At 35.8% G+C, this 15282-nt stretch overlaps 2 protein-coding genes across 3 annotated transcripts; one reads left to right on the top strand and one right to left on the bottom strand.

The window, feature by feature from the left end:
- The first annotated feature begins 941 nt into the window (after positions 1-941).
- On the top strand, positions 942-7537 carry ints14 (integrator complex subunit 14). Of its 2 annotated transcripts, none has more exons than XM_067390315.1 (11): positions 942-1624; positions 1727-1834; positions 2852-3007; positions 3823-3941; positions 4061-4203; positions 4487-4579; positions 5920-6064; positions 6243-6376; positions 6769-6887; positions 6971-7036; positions 7283-7537. In XM_067390315.1, the coding sequence occupies exons 1-11, from the start codon at positions 1403-1405 to the stop codon at positions 7535-7537; spliced, it is 1560 nt and encodes a 519-aa protein (XP_067246416.1). In that variant the 5' UTR covers positions 942-1402. The 2 variants fall into 2 exon arrangements, with proteins under 2 accessions (XP_067246416.1, XP_067246415.1); XM_067390314.1 differs by having other exon boundaries at positions 6243-6379.
- Positions 7533-14912, bottom strand: hacd3 (3-hydroxyacyl-CoA dehydratase 3). Its single transcript, XM_067390317.1, has 11 exons — positions 14664-14912; positions 12065-12107; positions 11912-11985; positions 11633-11797; positions 11484-11532; positions 11280-11390; positions 10860-10987; positions 9907-10019; positions 9052-9158; positions 8821-8952; positions 7533-8615 (listed from the first exon to the last, which is right to left on the bottom strand). The coding sequence occupies exons 1-11, from the start codon at positions 14742-14744 to the stop codon at positions 8539-8541; spliced, it is 1080 nt and encodes a 359-aa protein (XP_067246418.1). The 5' UTR covers positions 14745-14912; the 3' UTR covers positions 7533-8538.
- Between the last annotated feature and the right edge of the window lie 370 nt (positions 14913-15282).

The raw sequence follows: 15282 nt of genomic DNA, 5'->3' as shown, positions 1-15282 counted from the left end.
AACATTTTTTTAACACTTCAGTCTGAACAAACACAGCATGGAAAATATCCGTTTCTTTTCTATTAAAGTTTCTGTCAACCCTTCACTGTCAACGCAAGTAGCAGCATAAAAACAATGAAGCATGAAGTATTTTGTAAACATGTTAGCATAAACACTGGAATATAAAGTGTGACTGTTTGGTGGCAGTAGGTAGGCTATTTTTATATCAGCATTGGGCTATATAAAATCCTAATATGGATAAATGAACTATATTAACAAAGAAACGTATATTAAAACTTCCTCTGCTCTCATGTACGAAATAATTCAGAACACGCTAAAGAAACCTACCGGTTGAAAGACGATGCTCGCGGCGGTGAGTCGGGCGCTGCTGTCTCACAGCTGGGCTGTAGGGAAAGGCACGGATGCTGTGAGCGCTGCTATAGGTCAAGCAGGACGCACCGCAGGACAGCTCTTCAGCGTGGATCAGCACAATACCTAATACCTGAAGTCTGTTAAGAGGATTAGATGTACTCTCTCCCCACACTCTCATTACGTCTTGAACCATTTTATCCCAATTATTTTACTGATATACGTCTCATTCATAATTGTAAAAAGTGAATATGCATGAAAATTGGTTAATTAAAAACACAAACTAAAGTCTAAATCAACTTTTTGAGAATGTTGTATTATTACATAATTACGGTTATGGATTATGGATTACAGATTAGCATTAAATTAACCCACAATTAGATTTTAAATAGATTTTTAACCGTTTTAGTCCACTGCATGATCCTAGATTTGTAGATTTTTGTATAGGCTATCTCTTGAACTTTTAGTTATTTTTTCTTCTTTATTCTGGGAGAGTTTATTTTAGGATACAACTTTTAAAATCCCTTTCTCGCGCGCGTTCTTTACTAGGAACGAGTTGGCAGGTTTCTTTTGTTTCCAGACGGTCCGCTTTTCACGGTGCACACTTGGTTATGAAGATGGATTTTTAGCGATGGGTAAAATTGTAACATTTTATTGAAATATGCAAAAATTGTTATGCATACCTACGAGCTGTACTCGGAAATATGAACGATATATGGCTTTTATGATCATTTGATGTTTTTTCCTGTTATATTTAAACTGCGAACGTTTGGCTGGACGCAGTAACACTCAACAGACTTTATTTTCTTTGGTTGCTCTGTTACACAGGAACATTATTTTAAAAAGTATCTTAGTTGGTCTCCCAGCCTTGTAAGGCGCCTCTGTTGGCTGTTTTTAGAGGGGTTTTAGATACTGTAAGCTGGGGGACTTGCTAAATCAGCGTCATCTTAGTCTGGTTTAAGCTGTTAAGTGTAACCATAACAGGTTTTACACCGATATCTCAAGCGTTCATTCATAGCTGTTTATCAAAGTGTAAAGAGAAGAGTTTGCAAACATGCCCACTGTGGTTCTTATGGACTCGTCGCTGTCCATGACACGACCGGTGTCAGTGGAGGGCAGTGAAGAGTTTCAGAGAAAGAACCTGGCAGTTCATGGACTGACCATGCTGTTTGAACACATGGCCACAAACTACAGGATGGAGTTCACTTCATTTGTCGCCTTCTCATCGCTCTGGGAGCTTCTGGTGCCATTCACCAGAGACTACAATACTCTGCAGGTAAAACCAGACATGGTGTCATGCTGTCCTCATAAAATATCATCATCAGAGCCCTAATGATCTGATAGGTCTTATTGATATCTCTCATTCAATGCTTTGCAGGAAGCCTTGAACAACCTTGAAGACTATGATAAAACCTGCCTGGAGGCTGCATTACAAGGTGTTAGTAATATAGTACAGCAGGAGTGGGGAACCTCTTGCCCATGCCAGGTAAAACAAACAAACAAACAAAAAAAACCCCATCAAATTATTAAAAAATACCATATATTATAGAAAATGCAATATGTGAATCATGCATATACCCTGTCAGTTAAAAGTTTGCAATAATATTTTTTTTCAGTGTTTTAAAGAAGTCTCATATGTACACCAAGGCTGCATTTATTTGATTAAAAATAAAGTTAAAACAGTAATATTAACATTTAAAATAACTGTTTGTATTTTAATATGTTTTAAAATATCATTCCTGAGATGGCAAAGCTGAATTTTCAGCATCATTACTCTCCTGTCATCGGTGTCAAACGATCTTTCAGAAATCAAATCATTGTAATATGCTGACTTTGTGCTCAAGAAACATTTCTAACTATTATCAATGTTGAAACATTTTTACAAACAAACATATTTTTGTGGAAACCATGATACACTGTCATTCAAAAGTGTATAGGTAGCAAGATTAAAAAACAAAAAGCAAAATAAAGATGGTGTTCTTTTAAACTTTCTATTCATCAAAACTACAAACTAGTGTACACTGACCACTAGTGTACATATTGGAATAACAATTATGACCATAATAAATACAGTATGAAATACACAGTGTTATGTAAAATATTTTATGTAATGTACAATACAGTGCAGTATATACAAAAAAAGTTGAGGATATAATTGTCCTGTACATTTTTAAAATAGCTGCCAATGGCAATATATGTACTGATTAAAGTAGTTCATTTTATGGGACCAGATGTCTCAGCTCTGTACCAGTTGATCTGTTAAGTAAATGGATGGGAATGATGCTTTATATTGGTTGGTAGAGTATCATGGTGGTGGTACACATAACCGCATTAGAATGGTGTCTAAACATTAAACATATTCAGTTTTTTAATATACAGTAGAGTAATTGTCCCATTTAATTTTTCTACTGACAATATATTTTAAATATAATGCTAAATTTGTTGTTTTAACTGTATTTATGTTGTTGATCAGTGTTTATGTTGTTTTTCTGGTGTCCTGTAGGTGGTGCTGGTTACTGATGGTGCACTGGGCATTGGTCGTGGATCTTTGCGTCACTCCCTACAAACAGTGAAACAACGTGTGGAGGACAAGAAATTCCCACTTCCTTTCCCATTCCCTTCCAAACTCTATATCATGTGCATTGCCAATGCAGAGGAGGTACATCAGTCTGTTTTCACTGTGTCCTTACCAGTGTTATTTTAGTGTCATTGAGAAACTATTATAGTTTTTATTAAAGGTAGGGTAGGTAAGTTCAGAGAGGCTACCAATAGCAAGCTAGATTTGAAATCATAAGATCCCACCCCCTCCTTTTAGAGCACTCTCCAAAGCCACGCCTCCTCCGAAAAACATGAACGCACACATCCAGAGCAGAGTCTTCAAAGTGTCATGAGACACCTCATGTCTCAAAGCACATAACATTGCAATAATAATGAACGTAAACAGCTTAGGCCCCGTTTACACCTGGGATTAAGATGCATTTTGGTCAATCAGATCACAAGTGGATGACGCCCAATACAGGTGTAAACTGGGTCTAAACCGTTTTGAGCTTGTCCACTTTCAACCACTTCCAGAGGTAGTCGAAAACGAAGACCCAATTTTGGTTTGAAGATGAAAATAACAAGTTGACATGTTGGTAGGACACCCTATCATTGCATTCGGACCAAATGCAATGATTGGACGAACATTTTTTGAGACATTCCTGAGACTTCCACCGCACAATATATATGTACATTTCATATTTAGACCACTTCTATTATTGATCGCTGTCAGGATGTGAAGAGCGTTTTAACCAGTATAACAAAAAAGTGTTTATGAAAAACATTGCCTACCCTACCTTTTAATATTTTTAATTAGTTTTTATTTTTATAATTTACATTTTAATTTTAAAGTTTTATTAAATTTAGTCATCTTACAATATATTTAAAACGATAGTAATGAAATAATATATTATGTTGTTTTTATGTCCCCTGAAGCTCCAAGCTACGGATGGTATGGATAATTTAGAGCAGCTGATTAATTTGAATGGTGGAGAGGGTCAGATATACACTATGGAGGGACCCCTTTGCCTTAAAAGTGTCCAGTCTATGTTTGGGTGAGTAATGTTTTTACTTTGTGCATAAATACTACTAAGTTAATTTTTTTATTAAGTGCATATTGTTGTTTAGGCTACATTTTGTGATTAACAGCATCACTGCATGTTTGTGTTGGCAGTAAGCTGATTGACCAGGCGTACTCTCCCTTCCATGCGGTGCTGCGCTGTGGGAACCTGACCTCTGATGTGCAGGTTTTTCCCAGGCCAGAGCCAGTGATTATAGATGAGGAAGTGGATCCCTTGCCCAAAACAGTGCAAACAGGTACGAGCAGACAATCTAATGAAATAATCATGTTCTGTTGTAATGTAAGCAAGCACTTAATTATTCAAGTTTTGTTTTTAAATGCCATTTTCTCATGAATAATCACTAAAGTATTTTATGTTAGCAGGTTTACTGTATATAATATTATGTTTAAGGTGTTTAGCACACAATAAATGTAAATAAATAAATGATATTTTTATTTGTTGTTGAGATTCTAGATAATAAGGAAATCTGAAGAAATTGCACATAATAGTTATGTTACCTTGTTGTGTTATATATATAGACTTGGAGATTGTGGGTTTTATTGAGATTGGAGACATCTCCAGCCCTCCAGTTTTATCCAGGCACTTGGTCCTGCCCATTGCTGTGAACAAAGGTCAGTATAATTAAAATGATTAATGATTAACAAGTTTCCATAACTGAATGTTCTTCATCATTTGCACTTTTTATTACTAATGAATTTGACTTCTCGTTGTTTGTGATTATTTTACTTATTACTATTTTACTCACAAATAGCAATTTATACCCAATAAAATATTTTACATTAATTATAAAACATTTTCATGACTTAAGATTTAATAAATTTTTCCACGACTTTTCCAGGTCAATTTTTCTTGTATATCTAGTTTTTTTTTTTTTTTTTAAAAACTGAAAAAATCTTAATTTTTAGTGGTTTTAACTTATTTTAAATGGAGGGTATGCATTGACGTCACTTTACCACCAGAACACGCCCCCCTCAGCCAGACTGAGTGGCAAAAGAGCCTGCTCCATGACTGGATTTAATAGGGGAAACGGCGATAATGCGAGTAAAAGAAACGATTATCAGTTTAAACTAAAGGTTGGACTTGATATAGTGGTCCTCTCAACTTGCCAAAGATCCAGTGATCCATGGATACTGACATGCAGCCAGGAATTGTGTTTCCTGACATGTCCTTGATTTCAACGCTGGGGAAATACATAAAGCCTGTGAATGTTTTATATAAATACAATATAGGTAGGTCTAAATCTGGGGGATCACTTACATTAATGTTATATATATCCTCCAGCCCTATAGTTTTTGTCAGTGTTCATTTAAAAACATCCAATTATGCAGAATATAAGACGGTGAATATTTAATTGATGAGTTGTCAATACAATATATAACAATTCAATATATAGGGTATGATTTTACCTCGAACTTCAACATATTGGCACAAAATAATAAATGCAAATCCACGTTTCAGTGCCTGGAGTCCAGTTGTTTCTGTGAATTGCAGCAATGCATTTGCTTCTCTTTTCTGTAGCTTTCAGCAGTCTGTAAAAAATATACCTGATTTCTTGTCAAATCTATCTGTGCAGTCAGTCGAACAGCTCTTTCCCATTTTAGATGCGTTTGCGTGTTTTTTGCAGCATTCACGCTGAAAACCAATGCTGCCACTCGTCATGGCGTCACGTGCGTATCCTCTATATCAGAGGTCTCCAAACCCGGTCCTGGAGTGCCGATGTCTTGCAAAGTTTAGCTCCAACCCCAATTAAACAGACCTGAACCAGCTAATCAAGGTCTCACTAGGCATACAGGAAACTTTCAAGCAGGTGTGTTGGAGCTGGTTGGAGCTAAACTCTGCAGGACAGCGGCCCTCCAGGACCGAGTTTGGAGATATCTGCTCTATATAGTTTAAAGGCATCTTACTTCCCCCTTGATATATATAGATATAGATATGTTCTTTTGATTGACAGAGGGGGATGAGATGGGTACAGGGACCTCTGATGAGACAGAGGAAGAGACCTCCACAAATCAGATGGCTGGCAAAAGCCCAAACTTCTGCGTTCTTCTACATGGCAGCCTAAAGGTGGAGGGCATGGTGGCACTTGTACAACTAGGGTGAGGAGCAATACAAAAATACGCCTCTGCCTTTTCATAAGCATTCCAACTTTTTTTTAAACTTGCTTTTAGTAAATTGCACTGTCAGATGAGAGGAATTTATTTTCAATACCAACATATTTGAAATAAATGATCTAGTTATTCTGAAGTTTTCCTTGTCTATAATTACATTTTCCAGGCCAGACTGGTTCGGAATGCTTTATTCCCAGGCAGACAGTAAGAAGAAGTCCAATCTAATGATGTCACTCTTTGAGTTTGGCTCAGAGCCGCTGCCCTGGTTGGGCAGAATATCACAGCTTGGACCTGCCTCAGGTAGTAAGTTTTTGCTCAGTGTTTTTATGTAAAAGCCACACTTAATAGGCCAGTTAAAATGAAATAAAAATGAACTGCATTGTATTGCATTATGCAGTGTGTGCAAGTAGTTAATAATTAAAACACTGAAACAAAAGATATAACCTAGACAGTTTACAGAGTTCAGTTAGGAAACCTGCAGGTAAACACACAAGGATCAGGGATAACGGTAGAACCACACATTTGCATGATTAAATATTTATTTTCCTCTCACATGCTTTGCTTCCTTTTGAGACTAGAGGTGATCTCATACAGATAAAAAACATTTGCTCATTGTTTTGCATAAGGTTTTGCTTACTGGCCAACGGTATAAATGACTATTCACTATGATTCTTTGTTTGCGTGACATACAGATGCAGCTGAAAATCCCTATGGTGAAGATGACAGCAAAAGTCCTTTTCCCATACAGCCGAAAAACAAGAGAAGCTATGCTCAGAATGTTACTGTCTGGATTAAAGCCAGTGGACTGCAGGTATACATCCAAACACTACAATATCTGACAGGACACTGATTAAATGTCATCATAACTAAAGTTTTTAATAATCACACTTACAGACAGATGTACAGAAAATTCTCCGTAATGCAAGGAAATTGCCAGAAAAAACACAAACATTCTATAAGGTGGGTATATGTGTGTGTGTATATATATAATAATTATGATTTGTTTTTATATATAAATTGAAAGTATAATATATAAATATAAAAAATTAAGAGTATCATGGGATATATGACTGATATATGACCCTTTTACTTAAAATACATATTTTTAAATAATATATATAAATATAATTTAATATCATGGGCTGATATATGACCCTTTTAATTAAAATACTTTTTTGTGTGACATTTATATTTTCAACATTGCAGGAATTGAACCGTCTTCGGAAGGCTGCTCTCGCCTTTGGTTTCTGGGAGCTTCTGAAGAGTGTGGCTGAACTTCTGGAAAGAGAGTGCACTCTGCTGCCTGACTCCGCCCACCCTGATGCCGCCTTCCAGTTGTCACATGCTGCCCAGCAGCTTAAACTAGCCAGTAGTGGAGACTCTAAATATGCGGCCTTCGAACATAACATCACCCCCATGCTCACTGATTTCTCAGGGGGAGGAGGAGCCGAGAGAATATAGAGGATGGAGGAACAATACTCAATGGACAACTACCAGATCAGTTATAAAGGAATGTACCTTTATCTAAAAACTCTGCTCAGTGTGTAATGTTCATCCAAGGAAAATGGGTTACTGTATCAGGATCACACAAATGTGGCATTTTAAATGTTTTAGTAGTGCCGCAAAGGTTGGGTTTGCTGTTTTGATGATGGGTATAAAACAAGAGGAAACCTTATGATGTTGAGCACTCAATTTGAGGAAAGAAAAACATTCAGTTTTCCAAGAAAATGCATTTAGAGGCTTTGGAATCTATTTTCAGGCCAGTAACTGTTTGTGTAAATATTTTTTTTTCTAACATTGACTAATAGAAAACTGTCTAGTTTATGCTTAATGATAGTCATCTGAAAATCGATATTTTGATTCACTGAAATTTAATTAAACGTTTTCAGTTGCATTTACACATTCATGTCCAGATCACACATCTAATGACACTGAATTGGCTCTTTCCATGTGACTTGAATGTTTTACAAGGTTTTCCCTGAGGTTCATGGTCTGTCTTGTTGTTAGCGGTACTTTGTGCCAGAGAAATGACTATTACAACACATCTCAGGGAATGACAGGAAGATAAAATGTTGCTTCTGTTTCAGTCTAGTAAGCCGGTCACACATCTAAGCTACAACAAACACACAAACCACTACACTTCAAACATACTGCATATAGATGAAATGTATAAATACCTTCATGGTCCTGGTTAGAATTATCTTGGTAAGATCTGTTTCCCTCTCTAGTGCTTTAGAATCATTTACATCCTCTACGGCTAAGTCATGCTCACCTTTAATATTTCAGTATGAAGAAAGTAAATGCACTTGAGTTGGTGGCTGAAAGAAGAGAGATAGTTTTGCCTCAGTAATGACTTCTCTGTGACACAGGGCAAATATAAAGAGAGAAAATGGAGGCAGCAAATGAAATCGAAGAAAAGAGGGATACAGGAGGAGAATGAAGCATGTGGCGTCCTCTTCCCCTCAGTTGGCTTTCCTCTTTTTTGTGCGAAACCGTCTCCTCCTCTGCTTGTAGAGGTGGCGGAAGTTGATGAAGAGGCCTGAAATTGCAAACAATTTAATACAATGTTATGAAAATGTAATTGCAATTTATGCTTAGCTCTACAATTCTAGCTATGAAATGATTTTTAACAATCCTCTTCAAACTGTAGTAATCACAAGCAATAGGGCAAGTGATGGAAATACATCGGTCAAATGTTGTGAGAACCCTAGTTTCATTTGTAGTACATATTTTGTGGACCTTACCCAGAAACATGAGCACCAGGTAGAGCTGCAGGATGTAGGAAAAGCTGAGAGAGATGCCAATAGCTTTAGGCAGAGGAATACTGAGGAGTTTGGTTTCGTCAAAGATTGGGATGGACTGGATAACTGCCACAGCTGATCACAACGTAAGAAAAGCGGTCAGTTCTCTCCATCTCATGAACAAACCATCATGATTTGTCTTTATGATAGGGGCTAGTCTACAGATACACATACCTTCAGCTAGAACTCCAAGAGGGTACAGCGGCATCCATATGGTGTATCTCAACCAAGTCAACAACTTCCATTCAGTATCAATGCAGGCCAGCATGTAGAAAGGATACCTATGGGTCATTTTTACAAAAGTAGGATTAGATATATTCATTTTTATCCAACAAAGGTTGCTTGGAGAACCAAGCTTAAGGGCTCAATATACATTACTGTTTGGATTTGGTAAAATTATTTTAATGTTTTTGAAAGAAGTCTCTTATGTTCACGAAGGCTGAATTTATAACATTCAAAACTGCTGCAGATATGTATTCTCATTTATATGTTGTCATATGAACTAGTTGCATTGCTTCAAAATCCATTTCGATGTAGTGACTGCGACATTTTACTACTGGTACACGGATGTGTGTCTCGTAGTGATGTGTTGTGTGAGCCCACAGGAAGAAAACTACTTGTTTTATCGCAACACCAGAAGAAGTGTAGAAACACTGTGGGCTGTACAGAAACCACACACACACACGTCATCACTTCTGAAAGAGCAAAGACCAAACTAAAACCATTTGCCTTAAATACCAAGGCAGCTCAAAAAGGATATACCGGTAAACGTCTTTCTAATAGAGTTTGTATTCTGAAACTGATTTAAGTTCTAATTTACTTTACTTTAACAATCTAAAGACTGCCTATAGGGAGTTGAAATATTAGCAACATCTGGCCTACAATACACAGAAGAGGATATCCTGCAGATAAGGACACCATGGCACCAACTCCTACAACTCCTCACTACTAGCAGAAACTGCTCTTATTAAACATGATTCAATAAGATCACACATGTAACATGCTAATTTAAATAATTCATATAATTACCTGAATATCTCAATCGTACTCCACAGATAGAAGACAAAGAAGACCACTGGCTTGTTCTGCATATCCTCTAAGCTACCAAATATGACAAAAAGGATGAAGTTCCTCCCCATCACCTTTAAAGAGAGAAATTTAAATGCTTCTCACGGTCATGAAAGTTAATATTCAAAACGGTGTAAAATTAAGTGCAATTAACTGGCTCTTAAAGGGTTATTTCACCCAAAAATGAAATTTCTGTCATTAATTACTCACCCTCATGTCGTACCAAACCCGTAAGACTTCTTCAGAACACAAATTAAGATATTTTTGATGAAATCCAAGAGGTTTTTTTTTTTATCCCCAATAAAAAGCAACGCAATTACCATCATTCAAGGTCCAGAAAAGTACTAGAGATATCTTTAAAATAGTCAACGTGACTACAGTGGTTCAACCTTAATGTTATGAAGTGACGAGAATTCTCTTCCCTGTCAGACTCATACGCAGTTGACGTAGTTTTTACATCCGAACGCCAGCTCAGTATTGGTCGAGGCTGTTCACGTGAGGAGCACTGCGCATGCTTGTGATGCTGACGCAGGAGCCGGCCAATACTGATACACGGAAGCACCGAACTGCATTCACTACTAGTCTGACAAAGTGGAGAAGAATTTGTTGAATAAAGTCATTATTTTTGTTTTGTTTTTTGCGCAAAAAAAGTATTCTCGTCACTTAATACATAAAGGTTGAACCACTGTAGTCACAATGAATATTTTAACAATGTCTTTAGTACTTTCCTGGACCTTGAATGACGGTAGTTACATTGCTTTCTTTTGGGGATAAAAAAAAAAAACTCTTGGATTTCATCAAAAATATCTTCATTTGTGTTCCTAAGATGAAACGAAGGTTTGGAACGTCATGAGGGTGAGATTTTCATTTTTGGGTGAACTAACCCTTTAAAGCATGGCATGCACCAGGCATACCTGAATGAAAGCAGGTATGACTCCAGTCTTAACCAACCCCACAGCAGGATTGAGAACTTCCATTATTGCCAGCATCTGACAGAAGTACATCACATCAGCAATGGTATGAAATGTATCGTAGAAAGAATCTGTTGGGTTGACAAAAAACAGTAAGGACCATACTGAACTCCGAGATGGTTTTCACACTTCAGGAACCGCTTTGCACTAACCAAACAAACTGCATTTTGTGGAACTGACTATGTATCACTTGTTTTGCAATGTGATGCTCTTTCTATATATACATACAGTATATACAGACATTTGCATAACAGACCTGCAGGCCTTCTCAGAAAAATTCAAATGAAATGCATTTCCTGACAGTGACAAACAGAAATGCATCTTTAATCTGCTTGCAAAATAAAACTAAAAAAAGAGACTAACCTTGCCCAAGAATGAACAGACGTACAGTCATGTTGACAAAGATCCAGGAATAACCAAGGAACTGGACCAAGTTGTACATAAAAAGAAAACCTTTTTTCAAGCCGAGATAAGCTGCATAAAAAGGAGTCATGAATGCACGGTTATTATTTGGTAAGCTGACCCAATGTGTTTACTTTACACTTGTAGAATTAAAAATATACTCACGGTCCTTACGAACCCTTGACTCAATGCTGACTTTATTTATTTTCTCTTCCTGTGAACAGAAAACACAAGTTTAACACATCAAATTCAGTAAAGCTCCTCAAGTAGAACTTAAATAATTGACACTTTTGGTTAATAGTAAACCTCTTTACCTTCTCTCTGAGCTCCATTTCTGCATCTGACTCATCCAGCCAGCGGTCAAAATCGGGTGCTAGAAACAGTGGCTTCCTCTCCTGCTTAGTGAGGCGGTCCCACCAGACGTGCTCCTGCTTCTTTACCGTGATATTCACCTGCCGCTGGGTGGATTTGTGCTTCACCTGTGCACACAAACATTTTCATGTGGTTCCAACATAAACCAAGGCAAATCTTCACTGCACTGTTTTTTTTTTTTTGCACTTTCTCACTACAGTCTAAATGAAGATGGCTGTTACCTCAGGCTTAACCGGTTTTAGGAATTCCAAGCTGAATTCGTATTCATTTTCTCCCTTCGCTCCATGCCCTTGACCTCGAAAAGAGCAGAATAAACAGAAGTCACACAACTGAACAGAAAGAGTTTCCAGCTGATGGTTTGTTGTGATATGTACCTCTGAAGTGAAGGATGTTCTCTTCTACACCAATATTGAGATTCTGTGATAAGAAAAAAAAGAAGAAGTGAGAAGTTTCAAGCTCCTCCTCCCACTGCCTGTTATACCAGTACAATGCCTTCAAATGCACCATGCATCAAACATATTTTAATATGTAGTTATAAAATAATAATTATGTATCAGTATTGAATGGTTTGCATAATATAAATACATTCACAGGGCTGTTCAACAATGAATCGTGAGTAATCGTGTTACATGTTACATGTAATATATGTGTGTGTTCTGTGTATAATTATTATGTAGGGTGAAAAAATCTTGTTTTTTGGTTGTGCATTTCAATTAATAGCAATTCAACTGCAGTTGGTTTGTTTTGATTTAAACCTTCATAACTTAAAAAATACAGCTAAGTAGCACCATAAAACAAAATAATAACATAACATAATAATAAACATGTTTCAACAAGAATGTTAAAAACGGAGTTTTTGTTTTGCAATGAAACTCTTCATATATATATATATATATATATATATATATATATATATATATATATATATATATATATATATATATATATATATATGTGTGTGTGTGTGTGTGTGTGTGTGTGTGTATGAATATGAATATTTTATATATAAATATAAAATTTTTCTTATTTTTCATTTTTAATATATACACTACCAGTCAAAAGTTTGGAAAGATTACTATTTTTAATGTTTTTGAACAAAGTCTCTCATTAAGGCTGCATTTGTTTCATAATAAATACAGAAAAAACAATAATATTGTGTAATATTATTACAATTTAAAATTATGGTTTTCTATTTTAATATACTTTAAATATTATAATTTATTCTTGTGATCAAATCTGAATTTTCAGCATCATTACTCCAGTCTTCAGTGTCACATGATCCTTCAGAAATCATTCTAATATGCTGATTTATTATTAATGTTGGAAACAGCTGTGCTGCTTAATATTATTTTATAACCTGTGATACTTTTTCAGGATTGTTTGATGAATAAAAAGTTAAAAAAATATATCAGCATTTATTTAAAATAGAACTCTTTTGTAACAATATACACTACCATTCAAAGGTTTTGGGTTAGTATTTTTTTTTTCTTTCTTTTTTTTTTTTGAAAGAAATTAATACTTTTATTCAGCATGGATGTGTTAATTTGATAAAAAGTGACAGTAAAGATTTATAATGTTAGAAAAGATTTATATTTTGAATAAATTATATTATTTTTAACACTGTATTCATAAATGAATCCTGAAAAAAGTATCACAGGTTCCAAAAAAATATTAAGCGACACAACTGTTTTCAACATTGATAATAACTGAGTAGCAAATCAGCATATTAAAATGATTTCTGAAGGATCATGTGACACTGAAGACTGGAAAGGATGCATTTCAGGCCTCCCACACTTTCTGATTATTGACTTTCCATGAATTTTCCAGCCGCTCATAATTACTGGAAAACTATAGTGATTACAATATTTTAAAAGAACAGATTTAAACGTTTGCACTTGGTGTACAAATGACTCTCAACCAGGAGACTGACATAATCATACTGATTTTTATATTTTACAGGTCTGGTATTGCAAGTTTTCCTTGATCTGGGGAACTCTGCTGTTAATAATTGAGGTTCCAATAAGATCCTCTTCGGTACTAATGTTTATAGACGTGGTTCTCAACCAGGAGCTAAAATAAGCTAAAACTACTAAAAATTAAAATTCACCCCTCATCTTTTTTTTTTTTTTTTTTTTTGAAAAAGTGTAATTTTATAATTCCATTGGCATTTTTTATAAATATGCATTTTTCTAGTTATGCCAAGCTTTAATTTTATCAGGTAGATTTTTTTTATTATTATACAATAAATAACAATCAACTGGAAAAGTCATGGTACCTTTGAAAAATGTTGTGGCCAATTAGAGTAAAAAAGGTTGAGAACCACTGATTTTTGGGGCTTGTGTTAATTCTGGCCAATTAAAAAGAGTATGTCTATTTTGGCAAATGTTATACTTTTATTTTGCTGTTCTTAGTTATATGGAGACATACTAAGACAAAACAATGTAATAGCTTTCTAACATGTAACATACACACATTTATTTGCATAAAGGGACGTCATAGCAACCCTATTAGTACACCACAGCAATACCACCTTTGTTCCAGAGCTCTCAGTTGCAAAATGCTATTCTCTCTCATTACCTTAATGATAGGACAGGTCAAACATGCATGCTTTATCCAGCCCTGAGAAAGCAATGAGGGGGAAGTAGCTTCTCCTGTGTCAGAAACTGAATTGTAAATAAAACATGTCCTGCCATTGTAACTGGGCCAGATGGCTAGTGGTCCACTAGGATCAAGTCCTGATCTCCCTTTCCGTAATCTTCATCTTTATTCTCTGAGATCTAGGCTTGATGCAAGCCCTGTCATCAGATCTACAGAAGGTGCTCTTATTCAAAAGAATATCAACATAACGCCATCCTGTTTTATTATTTCTATAATCTAGAACCTGGATTTCCATACATATTATATGCAATAAATGCGAAAAGAAGATAAAAACACATTGCCTGTTATAATTGTCCCAAAGCAAGTTTTTCTTACCTGTGCATCACTGATCTCCACTCGCAGGTATATCTCCCCATGCCGCTGTGCCCAGTACACGTGAGGTGTGAGAGCCTGCATTGCAAATATTCACATTAAAAATATGCTTTACTCAGATTTAACAATGAATGACAGGCAATGTAAATCTTGCAACAAGCAGCCGGAAGACGTTTCCACGGATTCTTGTCATTTGTCCAGAATATTCTTCGAATGCGCGTGCGCGCACATGTCGTGAACGCAACACTCGCCGCCCACTTTTTCATATTCTGGAAGTATCCCATTTATTTTCTCTAAAAACTCCTCAATAATACGTTTTAAGCCTTGAACCAAACTACCCATTTATGAGACGAATACTATTTCAAATATTGGTTTAAAGAAACTCAGCATTTGACAATCGAAGAAGAAGATAAAGGCACAAGACTGTGTACGTAGCGTCTTTTATGAGCCAATGAACTACACTGCCCATGAAGCACTGGGAATGACGTAATCGAATTTAAAAAAACGACGATATATAAAATATGCAATATTAACAAAAATAAATAAATAAAATGTGCAATATGCACTATGAATTTATAGACTGTTATTATAAGCATGATAAACAAATTGAGCTGTCCTTATG

The sequence above is a fragment of the Chanodichthys erythropterus genome, chromosome 7 (assembly GCF_024489055.1).
Source record: "Chanodichthys erythropterus isolate Z2021 chromosome 7, ASM2448905v1, whole genome shotgun sequence".
NCBI lineage: Eukaryota > Metazoa > Chordata > Actinopteri > Cypriniformes > Xenocyprididae > Chanodichthys > Chanodichthys erythropterus.
Note: the sequence above shows the minus strand (reverse complement) of the source record. Positions and strands in the feature narration are given on the sequence as shown.